The sequence below is a fragment of the Diabrotica undecimpunctata genome, chromosome 3 (assembly GCF_040954645.1).
Source record: "Diabrotica undecimpunctata isolate CICGRU chromosome 3, icDiaUnde3, whole genome shotgun sequence".
NCBI lineage: Eukaryota > Metazoa > Arthropoda > Insecta > Coleoptera > Chrysomelidae > Diabrotica > Diabrotica undecimpunctata.
In genome coordinates this window covers 76825879-76850843 of record NC_092805.1, presented here as the reverse complement: position 1 = coordinate 76850843, position 24965 = coordinate 76825879, and the positions used below count along the sequence as shown (strand labels likewise).

General features: G+C 34.4%; 1 protein-coding gene across 6 annotated transcripts in view; it reads right to left on the bottom strand.

The window, feature by feature from the left end:
- LOC140436937 (uncharacterized) overlaps positions 1-24311 on the bottom strand; it is a 257943-nt gene extending 233632 nt beyond the window's left edge. For 2 of the 6 annotated variants that reach the window (XM_072526098.1, XM_072526100.1), the window contains exons 1-4: positions 23581-24311; positions 23190-23395; positions 15189-15406; positions 12564-12702 (exon numbers count right to left, since the gene is read on the bottom strand). In XM_072526098.1, coding sequence (XP_072382199.1) covers positions 12564-12702; positions 15189-15406; positions 23190-23395; positions 23581-23669 — 652 coding nt within the window. In that variant the 5' untranslated portion in view covers positions 23670-24311. Of the gene's footprint in view, positions 1-12563; positions 12703-15188; positions 15407-23189; positions 23396-23580 lie in introns of those variants that run through there. The other 4 variants (XM_072526099.1, XM_072526101.1, XM_072526103.1 and 1 more) reach the window with 4 other exon arrangements.
- Positions 24312-24965: the final 654 nt, after the last annotated feature.

Sequence of the window (24965 nt, the reverse complement as noted above, 5' to 3'; positions counted from 1 at the left end):
ATACCAACCAAAAAAAAATAATTACCGCAAATAGGACACCACGTGAGCTCAAGTGCGTGCGCAGAAAATAATATAAAAAAATAAATCTCAAATATATAACCCCCCCCCTTAGACGCAGTTTACAAAATTAAAATAGGTATGTGTAAATATTTAATTAATAAAATAAACCGCAAATAATCTTTAAAAAAAAAAACTGTAAAGTATTTGTAAATATGAAAATAAAAACTAACAGCAAATAATCTTTAAAAAAAACTATTGTATTCCGTAAAAAAATTAGACGGTGCTTAAATCTTCCGTTGAAAATTAATTATCGATCCATCCCTCGAATTTTCATATACTTCACCGCGTGGAATTCCAGTTACAGTTCAGCGTGTCTTCAATCCAAAATCCCATACGATTGTCGCTGTACATAGACTTGTGTGACATTGTTGAAAAGTTGAAAATTACAGCCAGACGGAAAAATACGAAGAAGAAGAAGCAGAAAAAAACAAACAAACCAACCCTGAAGCAAGAAAACATTAATTACCATCTGTGTCTAAAATAATTATTTGGAAATAAATATATTGATTTTAACACTTTGTTTATCTGCCTTTTGGCGATAATGGAGTAATACAAAAAAAAAACTTGTCTCCGAACTTGAATGTATGAAAACTGATAAAAATGTGAATAGCTTTTTAGAGATGGGATAAAAAAATAACTACAACTTTTTAATTAATTAAAAACGAAATGTTCTAACACTCACCCTTCTTAGCCAGATTAGGGGTTTGAAATATCCCAAATTGGACCGAAGCGTAGTCGGCTATTTGGACTCGTGATTAAGGCTAATTTCTTGATCTAAATACGACTCCCGATATTCACGTGTACTGTAGATCCGCTTTTTTTAGCAAAGTTGTGGATATTCCAAAAAAACCCTTCCACGAAGGCAGCAAATCCCCTTGAATATCCACACGGTTCGGACTAGTCCAGATCCCACATGGAACAGCAGCAAAAGCAAAAAACAAAATGCCGTTTTTAATCTAGCCCAACCTTTCAGTAACACCGTCAAACCTAGAATCCCTTTCTTTCCGTCGTCTTTCCGAACACTTGACAACTTGACACACGGAGGTCACCGAATAATACCGAGATTCAAAAATTTCAATTTTATGATCCCAATTCTTCCAAGATAACTCTAGAAAGAACGATCTAAATTAGTTTCTTCACATAAAAGAGGACGTGTTCCCTTAACTTCAGCACAATTTGCCAGACATTACCCCTATTTGAAAATTACTAATTTTATTTTTGCCACCTTGCTTATAATATATTATAGGCAACCGCTCTTACACGTCCTGAATTATTTAAATTTTGATAAAATAGAGGTGGGACTTTCTACTTTAAATTTGGAACGTAACAACACCTCCCTTTCCCAGAGGAAAATTTACGAGGAAAAACTAGACGAAGAAAATTTTCCCTCGCGCTAGCGACGCACTACCTAAACTCCGAGCGAAGTCCACAACACAATCATCATCCACACCGTCTTCACCATGCGCAAGTACTTGGACAACGAAAGACATACCAATCTCAAACCACACGCACAAAGCAACAACTTACTTACAACACTTACTCCACTTCCACACAACAGTCATCTCTCATCGTATGAGATCAAGTAGAATAGTTTCAAATTCCAACGTCAATCTGACAACACTGATTTGGTCGGTTACTGGATGTTGCCCTTATTCGCGACCTCCCAGCTCTGGGGCATCGCTAGTACTTCACTATACCTCGCATAACATGAGTCCATAAGAAACTCTCCACCATTCCACTCTTACTGATACTGCGAGAAACATTTACCGAAACAGTAGTGTAATTCCAATTGTTCATTAAAATAAAAATGAGATAGGTCTTCCAGAATTTAAATCCGTATACAACGAAATTTAGTGAATCATCCAAAAGCTAAGCTATTATCCAACAAGATTCACCAAAACATAATTATGTGGCTTCGAAAAAATCCCAATTAAATAGAATGGCTTACTAACATCAAAACAAATCCCAACGCCATATCACCGAAGACAACATATTTCTGACCAAACCTAAGTGACATTCAATTCCATAAATCAAAAGAAATTAAGGCTACCGCAACCCTACGACTTCGTATTGGCTACCTAACACAAAAAAAAACGAATCGGTTGACCATCCAAATACATCCTAAGAACCGATCATAGCCAACACTCAGTCATCCTTCACGGACACAACAAAAAAAAATAAATACAACCAATTTCAGAAGACTAACTAAATTTACTTAGACTAGACAAAACTTTTGCTAGTCCGTTCTACTCCGAACTAAATCCTATCGGGATCACCAGTCGGGTTACTAATCCTTAAATCCTTAATATTCCAAATACCTTGATCCTTGCCATTTTCATCCTCTAAACTATATGTCCAGGGGGAAACTTTCTTCTTCACGAAGTAGGGTCCTATCCATCTAGGAGCTAACTTTTTCGTGAAATATTTAGCGGCATCTGACAACACAAAATTTCTCCGCCATACTGACTGATGGGGCTGAAATTCCTCTGGACGTCTCCGTAGATTATAGGTCTTCTCACACTTAGCCGAAGCTTTATCTAAACGTTTTCTAACATCAACAAATAATTCCTGGAGTCCACGCGATCGATTATATCCCATTTTAGCTACTTCGTCCTCCGGGTCTCCGAGTTTGTCCTTTCGGGAAAAATCTCGTCCATCCACTACCATCTTCCGACCGAAATTTATGAAGTAGGGATCTTGACCAGTCGACTCGTGGTATGCAGTGCGCGTAGCACATGCTAGTTTGGCCAAATTTTCATCCCACTTCCTATGGTTGTCAGCTATATAAGTTGCCATCATTGTTTTAAGGGTTCGGTTATAGCGTTCAGATGTATTGCACTGTGGATGATACAACGCATTATAACGAACTGAGACACCATAGGTTTCCATCATTTTCTTGAAAATACCCGAAGTATACTGGACACCATTATCACATAGTAACAGACGTGGAACTCCAAATACGAGAAAAACTTCTTCTTCTATTTTCTTAACGACATGCACGGCTTTTGAGGATCGCAACGGAAATACCAAAGAAAATTTACTAAACACATCCATTACCACTAAGATAAACTTATAGCCTTGAGTTGATCTTGGGAAAGGTCCCATAAGATCGGTTGCTACTATCTCCCATGGTTGAGTAGCTTTAGGTTGAGGAGTCATAAAGCCTTTGGGCTTACCTTGTTCCACCTTATGCATGGCACACAGTGAGCAACGTCCAACGTAACGAGACACATCACTCCGCAGTTTCGGCCAAAAATACTTCTCGTTAATACGCTTATAAGTTTTCAGGATCCCCATATGACCTGCTAAAGGACTATCATGACACAACTTCAGCACTTCCAATCGTTGACCCTTAGGAACGACTTCCTTCCAATTGTCCACTTCCTCGACCAAAAATCCATGACTGGGACGGATGTATTTATAAAGTTTGCCACCAGACATTCTCCACTGAGGATACTTCAAGGGATTAGACTCGATTTTTCTACAAAGTTTATCATACCAACTATCACCACTAGGAAGCGGTACAACCTCTTCAACCATATCAAGCACGGGAACTGACCGAGATAACAAATCGGGGACAACATGTTCTTTTCCTTTCCGATGCACAATCTTAAAGTCATATTGTTGCAATCTTACCGCCCATCGAGCTAATCTTCCAGTAGGATCCTTCAAATTTTGAAGCCATACGAGGGATGCGTGATCAGTCACGACCGTAAACGGAACACCCTCCAAATAAGGACGCAGTTTTTCGACTGCCCATAACACAGCTAAACATTCCCGTTCCGTCGTGGAAAAATTCCTTTCTTGACGCGTTAGTGATCTGCTCAGGAAACAAATTACTTCGTCACCATCCGGGCCTGGCTGCAATAACACGGCGCCCACTCCATATCCTGAGGCATCACATTGGACAACAAAAGGCAAATTGTAGTCAGGACAATTAAGTATCGGAGCAGAAACTAGACATTCTTTTATTTTCTGAAAAGATTCTTCACAACTCGGGGTCCAATTGAATTTTCTTCCTTTCTTCAATATCGCTGTAATTGGAGCTAGTAGTGTCGCAAAGGAAGGAATAAATCTTCGATACCAGGAAAATGTGCCTATGATGCTACGAACTTCCTTGACGGATGTGGGTGTTGGGATACGTAGCATAGCCTTGACCTTATCACCATCAACATGTAGTCCATTCCTATCAACCACATGACCCAAATACTTTAGTTCCGGTCTACAAAATTGACATTTATCCCAGCTAACGGTTAACTTAGCTTCTCTCAAGCGTCTAAAGACTTCCTCTAAGATCCTTACATGTTCGTCAATAGACTTTGTCACGATGACCACGTCATCCAAGTAAGTAAAAACATAGGGTTCCAACTCCGGACCGAGGACACGATCTATCAACCTCTGCCATGTAGCCGGGGCATTATGTAATCCAAAAGGCATTCTGCAAAACTGAAAAAGACCTCGACCAGGAACTAACCTAAAAGCAGTATAAGGCCTGGAAGCCTTAGCAACAGATACCTGCCAATACGCCGACTTAATGTCTATGGTGGAAAGATAATGCGCGTTCTTCAATTTATTTAAAATATTAGAGATGTACGGTAATGGGTAGCCATCCCTCTCTGTTACGGCATTAAGCTTTCGATAGTCTACGTAGAACCTCCATTTTGGTTCTTCACCTTCTGGAACCTTTTTCTTCACCAAGAGAATCGGGGACGACCAAGCACTATTCGATCGCTCCACTACTCCTTTCGCCAACATATCTTCTAGCTCTTTATCAATATGGCTTTGGATTACTGGGGATACAGGATAGTAACGTTGTTTTATGGGTGCAGATTTACAAACAATCACATGCTCAGTGACATCAGTACAACCAAGAGAAGTGCCCATTAGTTCCCGACTTCTATTAATAACTTCCTCCAATTGCGACTTCTCTGCATCGGTCAAAATAGTTTGACCTCGGAGATGATCCACTGAACCTACCATTGCTGGAGCGTCCGAAAAATACCATTCGTTATGCCTCAAATCTGGAACGATACCCATAACACGCCAAAAATCAGATCCTAAAATCAGAATGTGCGGTACGTCCAAAATAACTAATACTGGCAAGACACGCAAGCGATCCCTAACCATGAAAGGTACTAAACATTCCCCCAACGATTCACACATCTGACCATTCGCCACTCTACAAACGGTTTTCTTCGAAGTATCCAACTCTAAACCCAAGTTTTGTAAAAATTTCCAACCAGTTCTTCCTACAATGGTCTTTGAAGCACCAGAATCCAATAATCCCAAAATTTCCTTTCCTAAGACTTTAACTTTCAAATATGGACGTTCATCTCCTTCGGAATGATGTAAAATAAAGTCTAAAATAGGACGTAGGTTGGTCGAGTCAACGTCGGCAACACCTCTTCGACCAGTTAGGTGCGCTTCCTTCCGTTTCCCGAATTACACGAAGGACAAGTTCTGACTGTAAACCCTTCTTTCTTACACTTAAAACAGTGAACAGCCTCCTTCTTCATTAGACACCCTACTGCCTTATGGCCTGACTGATTACAACGATAACAGATTAAAGTCTTAAACTTTCCTCTAGCCGACTCCGATTCGGATGAAGCAACAGGACCCTCACTAACACTACTAAAACTTTCAGCATCCACACTGATATAAGCTAGGTCCTTTTCCAAAGTATTCATTTTCCTACTATTCGGTTCAACATAGTTCCTAATACAATCACGTCTTTCCTCCATACTGCGACATAGAACACGAAGTTCCTCCAAGGTAGCTGGCAAAGGATCACGTAATCTATCTTGATAGAACGGATGCAAATTCCTAATAACTATAGACAATTTAACTTCCTCTGGAACATGACAACGCAAGCGATTAAAGTAACTATTCATTATTGCCAAGTAAACTCCAATAGTCTCAGACGAATGCTGAGTTCTCCTCCGAAGCTCTTCAAAAAGCGCTTCCCCATGGTGAGCTGACAGGTACTCCCTACGAAACTCTTCAACTAATTCAGCCCAACTCCCTACACGTAGACGAACATCTTTATAAAACTGATAGGCTTTATCCGAAAATAAATCTATACCTGATTCCAAAAGTATACTATCTGGTACATGACGAGCGAGACTCAATTCATTCACCATCTCAAAAAATGCAGAAATAGACATACCCCTAGCAGAACCTGAAAACTTTTCTATTCCCCATTTATGAGGAAGTATCATCCCAGAAGAAAAACTAGAGACAGACCCTGAAAGAACATTATTACCAGCTTGTGACATCGCTCCAGGAGAAGAAGCATGAACTTGTCCTACCCCTGCCTGAAAAGACTGATTTAAAACCGAAATCACATCGAGCGCTACTGGTACCGAACCAGATCCGATTGGATGCTGCTTATCATGTAAATCCTGTGACAACTTCAAAATCTCAGCAAGAAAGTCTGACTTAACAACCTGGGCTGCGTCTGCATCATCACCTGTTGGCAATACCATAAGATCAATTCTCCCCAAGACATGGTTAATCTGTGTCCGCAATCTCAAGGACTCAGCACAAGTAGGAGTTCCGGCAAACTTTCCAACAGCCGTATTCAGCTCCGCAAGTTTAGTCTCAATTGCAGTTTTATCCTGTGAAAAGGTGAATGGGTGCTCAGGATATCTAAAGCTTTCATTTGCTGCCTCACGACTAAGTGCATCAGACAGACTAGACCTCATAGACTCAACAGTGCCAGTAGACACTCCACGAATTTTGAGTTCATATTCCAGTTCCTCTTTCCTTAAGTAGTTGGGTACAAGTTTTCGCACCATCTTGCCAAAGTTCAAAATTTAAAAAAATGTATCAACCGAAAGGAGCAAATATTCAAACAAAATCAAGATATAAGTAAAAATATTAACACACAGGTACAGTTTACTTTATTAATGGGAGCAAACCAAAGGCAAAATAAAAGTAATAGTCGCTTTATTCAATCTATAAAATTTCACAAAAGATTTTCAAAATTTCATTGTTTCAGAACAAATTACAAGTCACAACATAATCTCAAAAAAAGATTTTACATTCCCTAACATAAGTAAGTTAAACCACAATGTAGAATTTCGAAGTCCAACTTCTCAAAAAAATAAATTTGAACTCCAACTGAAATAGAAATATTTCAAAGTCCTAATATATCCATAATTCTTCTAAGTTCCACAACACCACTTCAAAGTATCTTCTTTTAAGTTCCATTTTTGGCTTCTTCCAACTTCACGTCACACAAAAAAAAACTAGTAAGCACTTCTTGGCATACACTTCCACTAAACACGAAGTTCTAAGACTACTACTAAGTGCAAAACCAGTGGTAAAGTAAATAAATCAAAGTTAGTCAATTAAAGCCCAAACACGTTAGGTTAACTAATTAAAAGGAATCTACACAAGGGGTTGACAAAAAAAGGTTAATTAATTAAGGGCCCCACGTTGGGAGCCAAAATATGTGGCGTACAAAACCGAATCTATATAAAAAAAAATTACAAAATGTACCAAATATAAATCAGACGTACACCCGGAAAGAAAAGTACTATACGGTGACAGTCTGGGAATGGCTCGCGGCTAGACAAAACAGTGGAGATGGTCGTGCGGTCCACAAAACAAAAAAATCCGAAGTTATATCAGGGGCGCCAGGTAAATTGGCCCACAGCCTTCCCTACGTTACTATTCAATAAACCACCAACTTACCAATAGGTTTACTACTAAAATACTAAGTAACAGTATACAACCTGAATAAAAAAAAAAAATAAATGAAATTGTCAGATTAGAATTTAGTCAATTTTAATAAATAGATTCCCAAGATAGTTGAAAATAAATACATATTACAATATTATTTAACTTTACCATAGGCTTAAAAAAAATAATATAAAAATGCGGCTTCTACTTGCCTAACAAAAATTCATAAGTTATTTCTATTTAACAGAACAAAATGAAAGGTAAGACGTATAAAAAGTACCGGACGCTAAGGGGTGTGCGGTTCAATACCAACCAAAAAAAAATAATTACCACAAATAGGACACCACGTGAGCTCAAGTGCGTGCGCAGAAAATAATATAAAAAAATAAATCTCAAATATATAACCCCCCCTTAGACGCAGTTTACAAAATTAAAATAGGTATGTGTAAATATTTAATTAATAAAATAAACCGCAAATAATCTTTAAAAAAAAAACTGTAAAGTATTTGTAAATATGAAAATAAAAACTAACAGCAAATAATCTTTAAAAAAAACTATTGTATTCCGTAAACAAATTAGACGGTGCTTAAATCTTCCGTTGAAAATTAATTATCGATCCATCCCTCGAATTTTCATATACTTCACCGCGTGGAATTCCAGTTACAGTTCAGCGTGTCTTCAATCCAAAATCCCATACGATTGTCGCTGTACATAGACTTGTGTGACAATGTTGAAAAGTTGAAAATTACAGCCAGACGGAAAAATACGAAGAAGAAGAAGCAGAAAAAAACAAACAAACCAACCCTGAAGCAAGAAAACATTAATTACCATCTGTGTCTAAAATAATTATTTGGAAATAAATATATTGATTTTAACACTTTGTTTATCTGCCTTTTGGCGATAATGGAGCAATACAAAAAAAAACTTGTCTCCGAACTTGAATGTATGAAAACTGATAAAAATGTGAATAGCTTTTTAGAGATGGGATAAAAAAATAACTACAACTTTTTAATTAATTAAAAACGAAATGTTCTAACACTCACCCTTCTTAGCCAGATTAGGGGTTTGAAATATCCCAAATTGGACCGAAGCGTAGTCGGCTATTTGGACTCGTGATTAAGGCTAATTTCTTGATCTAAATACGACTCCCGGTATTCACGTGTACTGTAGATCCGCTTTTTTTAGCGAAATTGTGGATATTCCAAAAAAACCCTTCCACGAAGGCAGCAAATCCCCTTGAATATCCACACGGTTCGGACTAGTCCAGATCCCACATGGAACAGCAGCAAAAGCAAAAAACAAAATGCCGTTTTTAATCTAGCCCAACCTTTCAGTAACACCGTCAAACCTAGAATCCCTTTCTTTCCGTCGTCTTTCCGAACACTTGACAACTTGACACACGGAGGTCACCGAATAATACCGAGATTCAAAAATTTCAATTTTATAATCCCAATTCTTCCAAGATAACTCTAGAAAGAACGATCTAAATTAGTTTCTTCACAAAATAGAGGACGTGTTCCCTTAACTTCAGCACAATTTGCCAGACATTACCCCTATTTGAAAATTACTAATTTTATTTTCGCCACCTTGCTTATAATATATTATAGGCAACCGCTCTTACACGTCCTGAATTATTTAAATTTTGATAAAATAGAGGTGGGACTTTCTACTTTAAATTTGGAACGTAACAACAGAATCGCTAGCAAATGTCTCTTTATTTCTCACTTGTAGTAGTAGCTGCAAACGGCGCCATCTACTGTTGCCACGACCTAAATACGATTTAATAAAATCGTTTTCTATCCTTTTGAGCTGTTCGAAAATTGGCGTTCTGAGATTGATGTTAAAAAAATGCCTATGATGTTAAAATAACTGGTTGTTTAAACGATAAACTAACTTCAATAAACAACACATTAGATCTAAAATATATTTTACATGTAGTGACTTAGTGGGTATGTCCTATGTTTTAATATTATTTTAATTGTGACGTCTACTTGTTAGTAACAAATTTTTACATGCTTGGTAAGTCAAAAGTTTAACTTTTAAATCGTATTATGTCTATCATAAAATGTTTTTTAGTCAATATTACTTCTTGAAAAAGGCATGGATTTCCTGCCGAAACGTCGAAAAAATATATGAAAATGCCTTAGTATCAAATCAAATTTTTTTATGAACCTAAGCCCAAGAAAATCCACTAAAAAAATATATATTATGGTTCGCTAAACTCAAACTATATATATATATATATATATATATATATATATATATATATATATATATATATATATATATATATATATATATATATATATATAATACACATTATATACATATATATACATATATATATATATATATATATATATATATATAAATATATATATATATATATATATATATATATATATATATATATATATATATATATATATATATCCAGTGATGAGTGCCTTAAGAACCGGCAAAATAACGCAAAAGATAGAAAACATAATACGTTGTGAAATAAAAAGAGATGAAAGTAGTAGAGGTGGGAAATTATCGATAGAAACCTCTAATTTACATTACATTACATTAGGACTATCGATAGTTTCCCACCTTTAGACGTTAGCTTATGAGCTAGTTGACTTCAGTCATAATATTACAAGTATGACGTCGAACATTAACATTTTTTAAATTTCGCATAAAGTAAAAACTGATTAGAGGCAATAAAGCAAATGTAAGTAAACAGTTTAATTAGTAGTAATTTGATAAATACAGAATAACAAGCTATGATAATTCTGTACTGAGAAGAGTGTATGTGACGTCTCAAATCACAGTTTATTATTGATCAATACTTTAATTTTGGATAAAAACATACTCGTACTTGAAGTGTTTTTACTTACATTACGTGATACGTATTAGTATGACTGAAGTCAACCAGCTCATAAGCTAACGTCTAAAGGTGGGAAACTTTCGATAGATCTAATGGAATGTAACGTAAATTATAGGTTTATATCGATAATTTCTCACCTCTACTACTTGCATCTCTTTTTATTTCACAACGTATTATGTTTTCTATCTTTTGCGTTATTTTGCCGGTTCTTAAGGCACTCATCCCTGTATATGGCGCAAGAGCACAATTCGTCAAACGCTCCGTGTATGAATTGGTATCATTAGAGTCTTATAACGCATTATTTCTGCATAACCTTGTGTCGTCAGAGACAAGGTAGATACAAATTCCAACATAGAACGGCCAGAGAATGTCTCTGCTTATTTCCCACCTGTAGTGGTAGCTGCAAAACGTGCAAAAGGATTGCACACTTTTGCCGAAATGTAAACTTTGCAATTTTCTAACAGCTCAAAAGGATAGAAAACGATTTTATTAAATAGTATTTCGTTTGTGGCCATCAAAATAGATGGCTCCTTTTGCAGCTATCATCACAGGTGGCAAGTAAACAGATACATTCGCTTGCAGTTCTGTGTTTGAATTTGTATCTACTCGAGTCTTTGTGATGACGCAAAGTTTTACAGAAATAACGAGTTATAAAACCAATGATACCGATTCATACACGGAGCGTTTGACAACAATAATTGTGCTCTTTTGCCTTTTCTATTCATCAAAGCGATAGCAGGCTTTTGTTGAGATGTAAACTTTAGTTAAGAATTTGGGAGATAGAAGAAGATAAAATTCTTAAATCAAAAGGAATAAAGACAATATTTACCGAACAACAAAAACTTTCATCTCTTCGCTTCACCCGTCAATCAAAATCCTACTGTCAGAAATGTTCGCGCCAACCACCGCACTAATCCCCTCGCTGGCCCCACGCCTACCACCACCCAAGCTACGTCCCCATCGTCGGTATAAATGACCCGTCCTCTATTCCCAGCACCAGTAATGAGTTAATTAGTGATCATTGTCTGGAGGCTCTGGAGACTGAGACCTCGGAAGTCCTGAAGAAGACATCGAAGAGGATGTCGAATGCTTAGCGCAATTATAATCGTATTAATCTTATATATACATATATTAAACCTAGAGCTAAGATTACTAGTAGATTAGTTACTAAAATTACTAGTACTAATCACGACCATCGAGTCAGAAATACTTATTTAGGGTTGCCTTCCATCTTTCATACCGTTTTTGTTGTTACGTTAGTTTGTTATTATTTACTCGCATTAACCGTTCTTTTGATAACATTCTAAACTTTTTTTAACATTATTACATCATTCTGGAGACTCCCCAATCCACGCTTTCTAACTTTTCAGCAGGGTACATGTTTGACAATCATGGATCACAATGGGTCGTATTAGTGTTTTATACAATTGCATCTTCGAATTCTATCGTAGTATTTTAGTATTTTTCTGTGTAAAGGCCAAAACGTTCAGAAGGTTAGAAAAAAGTTTAGAATGTTAAAAAAAGATAAGGTTAATTGAGAGTAAATAATAACAAACTAACGTAACAACAAAAAAGGTAGGTATGAAAGATGGAAGGCAACTCTAAATAAGTATTTCTGAAACGCTGGTCGTGATTAGTACGGTGCTGCAAAGTTATAATAGGAAAAAGTTAGTACTAGGAAAAAAAGAAGTTACAATGGAAGCCCTCGAAACGGATTACCTCAGGCCTCATGCCATGTTTCAAGAATTCAGAGAATTACAAATGAAAAATAAGGAGTTGTACAAATTTTACAGAAACTGTACATCAGAGACTTGAAGACACCTGTACTGTGAACATGTAATTAGATTCTGAGAGAAAGAAGGAAAAAAGGAAGACCATCATCGTCATAGAAGGAAGCAGACATGGTTTAAAATAATAAATATCCCAATATAGAAAATTAAATACTAACCAATATGAACATAGTCCTCGGCAGGTTTTAAAACGTCTATGATATTGATCCTTTTCAGATTTGTCTGGATTTGTACATTGACTTGTACCAATCCTTCTCCTTGAACACATTGCTCGACTAAATTTTTGTTATCATCCAGCTAAAATCATTATTACTTTAACAAATACTTATATATTATATTAAATCATTTATAAAATAAATTATTATGAAAAGAAATTATAGTAAAGTAATTATAAATTTAAAAATAGTTTGTACTAATTTAATCAACATTATTTATTTAGCATTTAGAAGAAACATAATTACGGACGAGATGAGGAAAACGATTTTTGCTCTTAACCCTTTAGGGCCCAGGATTAAACTACTATGCATGTCAGAGAATCCCAAGGATATTTTTCTTACCATCAGACCCACTGACGCATATGTACGGTGGGTATAAAAAATTTGCTAATAAAACTTGGTGAAGTAACAAAAAAAAGAGTTATTTCAAAAAGTATTAATTAAAATATTTGCTTCGTATGGTAGAGTTCAAAACATCGAGTTACACACAGATCAATATCACACTTTGTACAAATATATCTGGATTCACTTATTTTTTCGTACCTCACATACTCATATATAGTAAAAGTCCACTATTTGGAAGAGTAATTTCATCGTTTAAAGGAATTGAATTGTATTCAATTAGCTGTATTTATCATGTGCCTAAAAATACATCGGAAAATAAAAAGCAAGTAAAACGTAAAACTAGAGGTAGAAAAAACATTATTTTGGATGACGAGACAAGACATTTTATTTTCGGAGTAAAATTCCAACACTGAAAAAATTTCTCAAGGGCTCGAAAACAATTACTTTTTACCCAAGATATCTCGTAGAATATTAATCAGAGCTATGCGCGAAATGAACTTTCGATATGTAAAAACAGAAAAAGTGTGTTATTAGAAGAAGAAAAAAAGAAATTATTGTGTGGAGAAGAAAATATTTTAAAGAAATACGAAAGCTTCGCAGCATTGAACGGAAAACATATTATTTGGATGAAACCTGGATTAACGAAGGTCATACAGTTGGAAATGATTAGCAAGATTTAAATGTCAAAGGTAAACGCGAAGCATTTATAGAAGGCTGCTTTACCGGATTAAAAGCTTCATCAGAAAAGGGACGACGTTTAATTATTATCCATATAGGAATTGATACAGGGTTCCTTGTTGATGGTTTGCGTCAATATTAGTCAAGAAAAACAGGAGATTATCATTAAGAAATGACTTCCGAAGTATTTGAGCGCTGGTTTAAGAGAATCTTAACAAAATTAGAACCTGGTCAGGTCACGTCAATAGATGTTGTAGCGTAACTTCCGCGACAGCCGGGTAGCATCAATAAGCTTTCTGCAAATGTATTGCTTGCTTTTTGTGACAATAAAACACTAAAAATTTTGTTTTCGAAACTTCCACAAAATTTATTATAAAATCTTATCACTACAGCTGTTTCGGCAGAGTACCTTTCTCAAGTGATCTATTTTTGGTATGCATTTACACATTATAGTCTTTACCCAAATAGGTTGAGGAGGGGAGAACTGTTTGTCTCAAGTTGGTTAAAGACTATAGTGGTTTCGTTAAAGACTATAAAGTGTAAATGCATACCAAAAATAGATCACTTGTGAAAGGCACTATGCCGAAACAGCTGTAGTGATAAGATTTTATAATAAATTTTGTGGGAGTTTTGAAAACAAAGTTTTCAGTGTTTTATTGTTACATAAAATGAATTTCCATCAAGTAACGGTCGAATCCATCAATTATAGCTTTTTGCATATGACATTCTGTATTTTTAGGGGAATGTAGGGAATAAGCCTCAAAATATATTCAAATGTTTAATTTACTGACGTTTAGATCTCTATAAAGAGACCGTTTTCAAATATATAAATGATAGATATATTTATTTTTTATAGCTTTTTGCTTGTGGAATTCTGTATTTTTAGGGAGAATTTTAAAAATAAGCCACAATATATCCATGGTTAATTTACTGACGTTTCGATCTCTATTCCACAGACCGTTTAAGTTAAAAAAAAAAGAAAATAAATAATATAAGATTATATAAATAATATTATATAAATATATAATAATAAACAAATAAAATAAATGTAACTATCGTGTATATCTTTAAAAACGGTCTTTGGATATAGAGATCGAAACGTCAGTAAAAACTTGTAAATAAATTTATATTGTGGTCTATTTCGAACAAATAATATTTAAAAAATATAATATAATTAACATTGAAATAAAAGTGAGTGTACGCCACTGGATTGTCGTACGTCTTTCCCCACTTCTCTGCCTTCAAACGATGAAATCATTCTTCCAAATAGTGGAATTATTGTATAGGAACCACATATTTTTATTTGGATATATTTATTTGGATATATTGAAAAGTATGTAATATTTTTAAAAAATATTACATATTATCGTTATTTTATAATTTTTATTATCTCTCACTATATGCATATTTTCCAAAATCTATGTAGATCTCTCAGTAACGATACTCAACTGGACAAAAAAATAATATTGTACATATATATTGTAAAATATACTATACTTTCTGGTCTCTAATATTATTTAGTTGATACTAAAAATAGAAACTTACAATTTGTACATCCTGTAATGAAAAAGCATATCCTTGAAGGCTAATGCCTAATCTGTTTTCTATAAGCTTTTTAAGTTTTGATAAGGGTTCCCTTATATCCATATGCTGCATTATATAATCAGAATGTGGACACGGCTCTATATTTAAAAAATCGGAATCTAAATCATTCATAAGTTTCTCTTCAAATTCCGAAACACCATCCAATGAGTTCATTATTCCTAAGAATTAAAAAACAATTAATTTAATTTATAGAAGGTTAACCGAAATCTTTATACGAGGATAGATTGATATTAAACTAGCCTTGGATAGATGGCGCTACTTGATACCGAATTGGTTTCGGTGTTGACATTTGCCATTCATGATATAACGTCTGTCAAAATTTTAAGTTTTAAAAACAATTAGTTTGGTTTTTACAGCCGTCAAAAGCAAGAAAATTTTGTGTTTTCGGAGAAATGGAAAAAGTCGAGTATCGTTCGGTGATTAAGTTCCTCCACAAAAAGGGTAAAACGAATGTGCAAATCAAAGCCGACCTGGACGAAGTTTATGGTGAGGTTGCACCTTCGTTAGCAACAGTAAAATTTTGGAAAGCTGAATTTTGTCCGTGGTCGTAGGAGTGTTTTTGATGATGAGCGTCCCGGGAAGCAAAATGAAGTCACCACGCTGGAAATGATCAACAAAGTCCATGACATGATTATGGAAGATCGTCGAATTAAGCTCCGCGAGTTAATAGAGGTCCTAAACATTTCCTACGAATACGTACACAACATCATTCACCATCATTTGGACGTGAAAAAGCTATCCGCGCGATGGGTGCCGCGTTTGCTTACAATCGATCAAATGCAAAAACGTGTGAAGGATTTTTTTCGCTTATTTATCACCGTTGATGAAACCTGGGTGCATTATTACACACCGGAAACCAAAGAACAGTCGAAACAGTGGCGCAAACGCAGCGAAGGACCGCCGAAGAAGCGGCAAAGTGATGGCGACTGTTTTCTGGGATGCGAAGGGCATCATCCACATCGACTACTTGGAAAAAAAAATCGGTTGCCTGTAAAGTCGGTTTTACGGGCGAAGATTTTACGTGACAACGTCTTTTTCTCTGTAGAATATTTATTGATATGAATATTATTAAATTGCACAATAGGAACAAGGAATTGAATGAAAATAAGAATTGCACCGCGCATCCAGGTCTACCGCCTCTGGATCCTATCAGTGAACGTTTGGTCTCACCGCGCCTTCCATTTATGCAAGTGCGTCGACTGCGTCATGATTTCTCTTATGGAATTATAGCAATTCTAGCAACGCGCCTAATTCTCTAGTGCTGCGCGCGCAGCGGACCGATCATGTTTGAGTGGGAGAGAGACACAAGGCATTCGCCGGTCCGGCGGGCCTCTCTCTCGTTCGGTGACTCATCGTAACAGACGTGAGCGGGCGTTACACTTTTTCATGAGTGACTCCGAGCCACAACCTAATTTAAGACGTTGTCACGTCAAAAGAAAAAAAATAAATGGTGAGTACTACGCAGCATTAGTGGATCGATTCGATGCCGAATTGCGTCGAAGACGCCCCGGTTTGGAACGCAAAAAAGTGCTCTTTCACCAAGACAATGCACCGGCTCACCGATCGGCCGTCGTCATGGCAAAATTACACGAATTAGGCTATGAATTAGTTGAACACCACCGTATTGCCCAGATATTGCCGCCAGCGATTTTTTCCTGTTTCCAAACCTAAAAAAATGGCTGGGAGGACGCCGTTTCGCAACAAATGATGAAGTCGTCGCTGAAACTTCGGCCTATTTTGAAGAGCTCTAGCAAAAGTACTATTCGGATGGGATAAAAAAATTGGAATATTGTCTTACTAAGTGTATCGAGGTAAAAGGGGACTATGTTGAGAAATAAATCGATTTAATTCCAAAAAACTTGATTTTTCTATCAAAGGCTAGTTTTATATCAATCCACCCTCGTAATCAAGCACATTTTGATTATTTTTGTAAATGTTTTTATATATTACTTAAAATTAAAAAAGAAAGAATGCTCCCCTATTAGATCCAGATCAGCTAGATGTATAAATAAACAAGAGGGACATAGGTACATGGAATGTAAGACGCGTGTACGAGACAGGAAAATTTCATGACACTTTAAAAAAATGAGGTGGCTAGATATATATAGTCATTGAATAAGTGAAGTGAGATGGCCAAGTTTTGGCAAAGTAACTATATATGATTATATTGTATACTAAAAGGTAAAAAGAAAATAAAACATAAATGGGGTGGCAATATTTGCGATGAAGGATACGCACAAAGCTTTAGTCCTATTCTCAGATAAGATATTAATCATACAATTGCAAGAAATACAATAAATGTGAATATATTGCAAGTCTGTGCACTCACATAAGACTATGATGAAAAAAAAAATGTATGCATCCATACAAGACTATCATGAAAAATATATTGAAACATTCTATAATCGTTTAGAAAGAAAGAAAAAAAAAGTTTTTGCATCTACAAATAAACACGAGCTAAATATTTTCATGGAAAATTTTATTGCGAAGATTGGCGAAGGAAAACAGCGAGATATAATAAGAAAATATAGTCTGGGGATACGAAACGAAAGAGAATTGTTAAATTTTTTGATTATATCTTACAACTCCTAAATACACCAAATAATAATTACAATATTTCTTTATAGAAAAATAATTTTATATTCTCTGGACTCTAGTTTAGTATTTCTCAAACAGAAATAAAGGCGTTTTGGATATTCTGGTTGCTGGTTGAGTCCAGGAATCATCTCACTTGAATTTTGAAGATTTATATTTACTTGATATTATGGTCAAAGACTTTTAACACTACCATAAGTAACATGTACCTTTTTATACTGAGACATATCAGATTTGATAGCAAAAACAAAATCAATATGATATCAAGTGATAAGTTAGCACCCATTCGTGATATTCATCATCAGTAGCTTGACAACCCTTTTCCGTGATATTATTAAGTGTTTAATGAGTATGTAATGAGTATGTGCGCCGAACTTTATTCACCCAATAGAAGTTGCAATTTTCGTCAATACATTTTGTCCAAATCTAATAAGTATGGAATCCAATTATTTGCGGTGGTGGATGCCAGAAAATTACACAAATTAAAGATAAGTCTACTACTAGTACACCAGTTCAAAATAAGACATTCAGCAGAAGGTGTCATTAGATTAATTTCACCAATACATAAAACTAGTCATAGTATTACTGGTAACTAGTATATCAGTATTAGACTTGTAAATAATCTATTAGTCAATCATATATTTACACTTGTGAGGATGTTGCAAAAAAATAGAGCGATTCCTCAAAATTTCAACTCAATAAAATATACACTGTTAAAAACAACATTTTCGGTTTTACTAAAACAATTATATTGATGTTATACGCCCCAAGAAAATCAAAATCACTTTACTATTTTAATACTAATTTCAAGTTTACATAAAGACGCAGCTGTCCATGCCAGCTCTGGAGTCTCAGAAACTAGAACTGTTGACATTTTAAATAATGACAAAAGGTAGGAATGAGTGACTGGCTATATGCTATATATAATGTTGGTAGAATAGCACAACGATGATCTGTGACTCTTTTTTATATATTTTTAATGTTTAAGCTATAAATCCTCTTGTGTTTTGTTTCAATTCATTACATAAAATTCAAGTATTTAAATAGTAACCCAATATTTTTAGTATACTTGACTCAATTTAATATGATGTGTTTATAATTAACAGATGGATTCTAGTAAGGTTTCTATTATGTTTCTTAATTTGTATGTCTCTAGGCTGGGTTAGTTTATCTGGATTTATGTGCCCTTGGGGCCACTTGGTAATAACACTAAGATTTTTTCGTAGCACCTTTCAGGCTACCTATGGTCACATGTAATTTACCATTTACAGAACACCAGAATGAAAATATTAAAACAGTTGGTAGTACATCTGAAATTGTTTTAAAGATAATTGATTTAATATCTAAATATAACTCTTTTAAAAACCCATTTATAACATGATCATTAGCAAAGTAAAGTAAAACCTAAAACCCAAAATAAAATGATCACTTTTGCTTCAAATAACTACTATTGAGGCGTTTGACTTTTTAAAATAAAAAATGTAAAAGTCAAGGATATGACGGAGCTGATGTGATGGGAGATCAATGCTCTAATCCAGAATCAAATAAAAATTAGAAAAGGGCGAGTACTTACATTGTGCATTCTGCCTCATATAACTAAACTTAACAAAATGTTGGTGGTGTGTGGACCAAACTATATGAGCTAAGGAACCCAATTGCCACTTGTGTCTATGATATAATTATTATGGTAGAAAGTGCTTAACTTAAATAATATCATTAGTGATAATGATTACATGTGAAAATTTTGCAGAATTTCCAGAAGTGACCATGATACTATGACTAGAAAAAAAAACAGATTGGAGGTGGAGTGGTTATTTTTGTTAGTAATAAAATGAAATCAAATAGTATCCAACTAACAAAAAAAAAGAGTAGAGCAGAAATTTGTATTGTGCAAATTAAATAATACGCAATGTATAGTTGGTTTAAGTATATACCACCACAGTCATTAGCAAATACTTAACGTTCTTAAATAGTCTGTGTGAAATTTTCTGATGGCCTTAAATTCTGTAAACCAATTAATTGTTTAGCAGACCAGACTCTCCTGAAGCTGATTTAGATTGTTTATTAGAGTGGTGTGCACATCTATATTATAGCACCATCCTACCCACGGCTTCGTCACTAGTTAACATTTTATATTTCATCCCATAGAACCTTTTATGGTATTAGCAATCCTTTGGGTGGCTATTCAGTCTGAGTAAATAATATGGATATTTTTAGCATTTTTTTAGTTTTTTATTAAGACTGCTTATTTTTCAATTTAACATTAAAGTATTAGTGATTATTAATTAAGTTCCTTATATTTTATTTACATGAAAGTATTAGTTGGATAAAATATTTATTTTTGTACTAAACCTAAGTATTTGTTGTGGTTTAGTCTATTAATGGGGTTTTCCCAAATAAATAAACTAAAGTTAGTGTAAACTTAGTAACTTAATGATTCTATTAATAATGATCACAGAAATGATTGTCTTTTATGACTTTTTTTTCCTTACATGACACATCAACCACGCAGGGTTATTAGCGTGTATGGATTGTGATTAGAACTTAACAATAGAATATTAACCATAGCAGTACATAAATAGAAATAAACCTAAATCTATACAAAGTAAAATATTAAATTTTTGATAACAGCTTGCAGTGTTTGAGAAAGGCAAAAATATTTTTAGTATCACTGTCTTTTCCAAGAGCACTATTTAATGTTGATGGTATGTTATACATTATGTGTTGCACATCATACTTGGGGCACTGCAATAAACAATGTTTTACCGTTAAGACACTTTTACACATGTCACACACAGGTTTATCAGCACGTTTTAGTAGGTAGTCGTGTGTTAACCGAGTATGACCAATCCGGAGGCGAGTGAAGGTTACTTGTTATCTTCTAATGTTCAATTTTGGGAATTTTTATGATTAATATCAACTTTGTACAGCTTAGTTGGGAAGTTCTTCCATGTATCCTGCCATATTGAATTAATCTTTTCTTTAAAGAATGCTTTCAGGTCGGTGTGAAGATATTTCGTATTCTCTTCTGCATTTGGGTTCGTAGGTGCATTTTTTGCTATTTAGTCTACAACCTCATTTCCTTCGATTCCAGTATGTGACGGTACCCATATAAAATTAACTTTAATGTTCATATTTTCTGCATGTTTTAGTTCCTTTTTAATGAGAAGAAGTAGTGGATGATTGCAGTAGAGTTGGTTTAATGCCATTATTGAGCTGAGAGAATCTGTAATAATGATATTTCTCTTTTTATTTTTGTTCACTATCAGAACTAGTGCTTTTAGTATCGCATACAATTCAGCTGAGAACGTTGTTGTATATGATGGTAATTTGTAAGCTTCTGTATAATCTGATGAGTAGATTGCTGCCCCAGTTTCGTCTTCGTTTTTGGGGGCATCTGTGTAAACTTTGAAACAGCTACCACATTTGCTTAATATTTTAAGAAATTCTTGATTCATTTGACTTACAGGTGTTTCTGATTTGTTTAGGTGCAATAAGCTGGTGTCAGTAGAGGGAAGTCAAATTGTCGAAGGAGGAGGGGTTTGAATTGAGGAGATATCGTAGGTGTCTGGAAAATGGATACCTATTGTTAACAAGTAGGTATGTAGGCGGTAATAGAAAGGGTGATCAGTTCGATTTGAATCTTTTATGACTTGATAAATAAAATATATGTTTTTAAATGAAAAACTTTGGAGGTGGCGTGGTTTAAGGGAAACATTTATGAAGTCATATATGTATTTAGTAAGACTCATAAAAGATTATGTACCTAACCCATCTCAATAAAATCTCACTTTATATATGTTTTATGTTACTTGATAAATATTATTTTTATTTTTTTTTAAGAGTTTTCATGTTTTCTCACATGTTTGCATTGTATTGTATTGATACTACTTAGTGGTTTAAAGTAAAGTTTTGCAGAGAATCAATCTAACATCTAAAATGCTCCGTAATGAAAATAAATCTCTTGATGAGACAACATTCCTTCTCAAAATGAGCTTAATAGATTTAAAAAAATCCAAGAAATAAATTTGAAGTTGTTAAGGAAGCTTAAACACTTGCCAAGGAATTGAATGTGTTCTGCAGAAGCATATGTTTAATTATTGATCAAATTTCCAGACAGTTTATAGCATAAAAAAAGATTAAGAATCATTGCATCTGTTTAACACTAAAGTATCTCAACAGAAAGATAATAAATTGATCATTACAGCCAGAAACAAAGCTGATTTTTCACATGCTCAAGAGACCCAAATAGGGTGCTTTAGAAATATTTCTTTAAATAAAATATGAAAAAGGCATACCAAATTTAAAGAATTAATAAAATTTCTAATGGTGGAAAACATTACTCTCTCCAGCAGCCTTCCTGATGACTGTACAGTCAAGATGATATTTTTGACTCTTCTAGTTAGATCAGCATCAGCTGAAAGGATTATTATTATTGTTAACTTAACACTTTATGGGTGGATACATATATGTGAAATGAATAGTGCCTCCACACATGTATGCCATGTTTGCCGCACAAATAGCGGCACAACAAGATCTGGTGATAGAAGCACACACATTCAAAGGGGTCTCGGAGTTTATATATCTTGGAACACAACTAAATAACAGCAACCTAGTAGGCATAGAAATTAAGGGAAGAATATACCTGGCGAATTAGCAGAAAAACCAAGATACTAATATATGAAACTCTTATTAAACCTGTCCTGACATACGCGTCAGAGACATGGACTATGGTAAAAAGCGACGAAGAACTGTTAGGCCGCTTTAAAAGAAGAATACTTAGGCACATATACGGAGGAGTACAAGAAAGCGGGATATGGTGCAGGCACTACAATTTTGAGTTGTATCAATAGTATGAAAAATGCAACATCGTCAGGTCGATTCAAATTAATAGACTAAGGTGGCAATGACACCTTGAAAGAATGGATACTGGAGACCCCCAAGGAGAGATATTATATCAAGAGCCAGTAGAAACCAGGAAGAGGGGCAGACCAAGATCTAGATTTAAAACTTAAGTCGAAGATGACTTGATGAATCTAGGGGTCAGAAATTAGAAAACCAGGGCGAAAGATAGGGCGGAATGGAGACTGATTCTTGAACAGGCCAAGACCCACACAGGGTTGGTTCAGAGTACAAATCTTGGTTCATACATCCACACTGAACATGTTAAAGAGGATTAAAGAACATATTTAAACATAATGGGGTTTTCTTGAGTACACAAATTATACCTAAATCATTTAAATACTGAACTGTTTCCTGATTTCAATCACTTTATAAAAACAAATATTTAAAAAACACATAAGTAATCATAATCAAACAGCTATATGAGAATTAAAAAGTAAATACCTTCATTAATTAAACTAATATACCATATTACCAACGTACCCAATTGTGTTGGATCTTCCAAAGCAGATATATTATTATGTTCACTGTTGCTTGTATCATTGCTGTCACCTTCACTAATAATACCTTGAGAATCCAAGTTAAGGGTGCATACAGATGTTTCTGGATCATAGTACTCTGTCATGTTGCCTTCATCATCTAAGATGTACCTTAAAAAAAGTCAATGTTTGAAAATTTTTTGTACACATTCCTTTTTACCATCGAATATTTATTGGAAATAAAACCCACGTATGTAATGTTATTGTTAGTTAGTAATTGTACAATGGTCTTAATAAATGCTGGGATAATACATCTGGTACTACCAAAGATGTAGTTTTGTACAAAATGTACTTACTTTTTATCTGGCTCTGATTGAGACCTACAAATCTTCTGTCCGAAGTCATTTAGACTTAAAATAAATGTTTGAGATTTATTTTTATCCATATTTGAGTCACAGTTATTCAAAATTATCAGTAATATTCGGTTGAGTAACCCTCTTATTATATTCTTGTTGCATATAAAACCAAAGAATATAGACGCTATCAATAGAAGAATTGTTCACTGTTATTTTTGAAAGTTAGCAAAAAGGGACATAGATCATGGTACAATGAATACACAAGGTAAACTCCATTCGCTTAGCTCGGACAAATTTTGACAGATTCATTGTCGGAAACCTACAACACAACAATTCCTACTTCTCAGTATTAATAGCTCAAGTATCCTGCTATTACAGACTTCTTTCTTTAAAAAAAGAAGAATTATTCTAAATAGTCGAAGTGTATACTAAACCCATCAAATTTTGGGTAGTATATATTTAAAAAATATATATTTAGTTGTTATAATTTAACATAACTATTTATTATATGGTGCAGATAAATAAATATTGATTGTCGGAAATTTGCAAAGTTCTATTTTATTTACTATTTAGTTTGTTTACTATTAATATTGGCTATGAGTACGGGTGCTTGGTTGTATAGTAATTTCCAGCCACTTTTAGTCTGTCAAAAAGTAACTAACTTCGCAAAAAAATAATTACTAAATTCACTAGACAGTTCGGACTGGGATTAGCGAACCGAGTTTATGATACATAATGTTCCAAAATCGGTTCGCTTTCGCGCATGACGTAGTCAAGATCGCTTATTCCCGCAACATTTGAATGTAGTTGTATAAGAAAGACTTTTAATTTTAAGTTTTTTTATATAATTTGGCTAATTTAATTATAGTAATTATAAAGAGATGATAAAATTATGTTATTATAATATTTATCCTTTATAAAACATAGATATCCTTTATAAGACAAGTTTTAATTATCATTTATTACACGTAGGTACAGGTTATTTAACTTATACTCCAGAGTTCGATATTTCAGATGTTTAAAAAAATACAGAAAAGTGGTAATGGAGGTACACAAAATTTGTACGTATATATACCTACTGAACTAAACACAAAATCAAAATAAATAATGACAAAGTCAACTTTATTTATATCGAATGAGCTAGCTGGCCATCGAATATGAGTGTAGTGAGGGCACACAATATTGCACAACCTTTAAAATGACATTTTGGTAATATTCACACATAAATTTATCTTGGTATTGTTTATAATAATGATAACATTGTATATTTTAATAATGATAACATGATTTAACAAAGAAAAATATGTTATTTTGGAAGATGCTAAATTGATTTCCTCCGAAACAGTTCTTATTGCAAATTGCATAGCAGGCTGAGGCTAATTTCT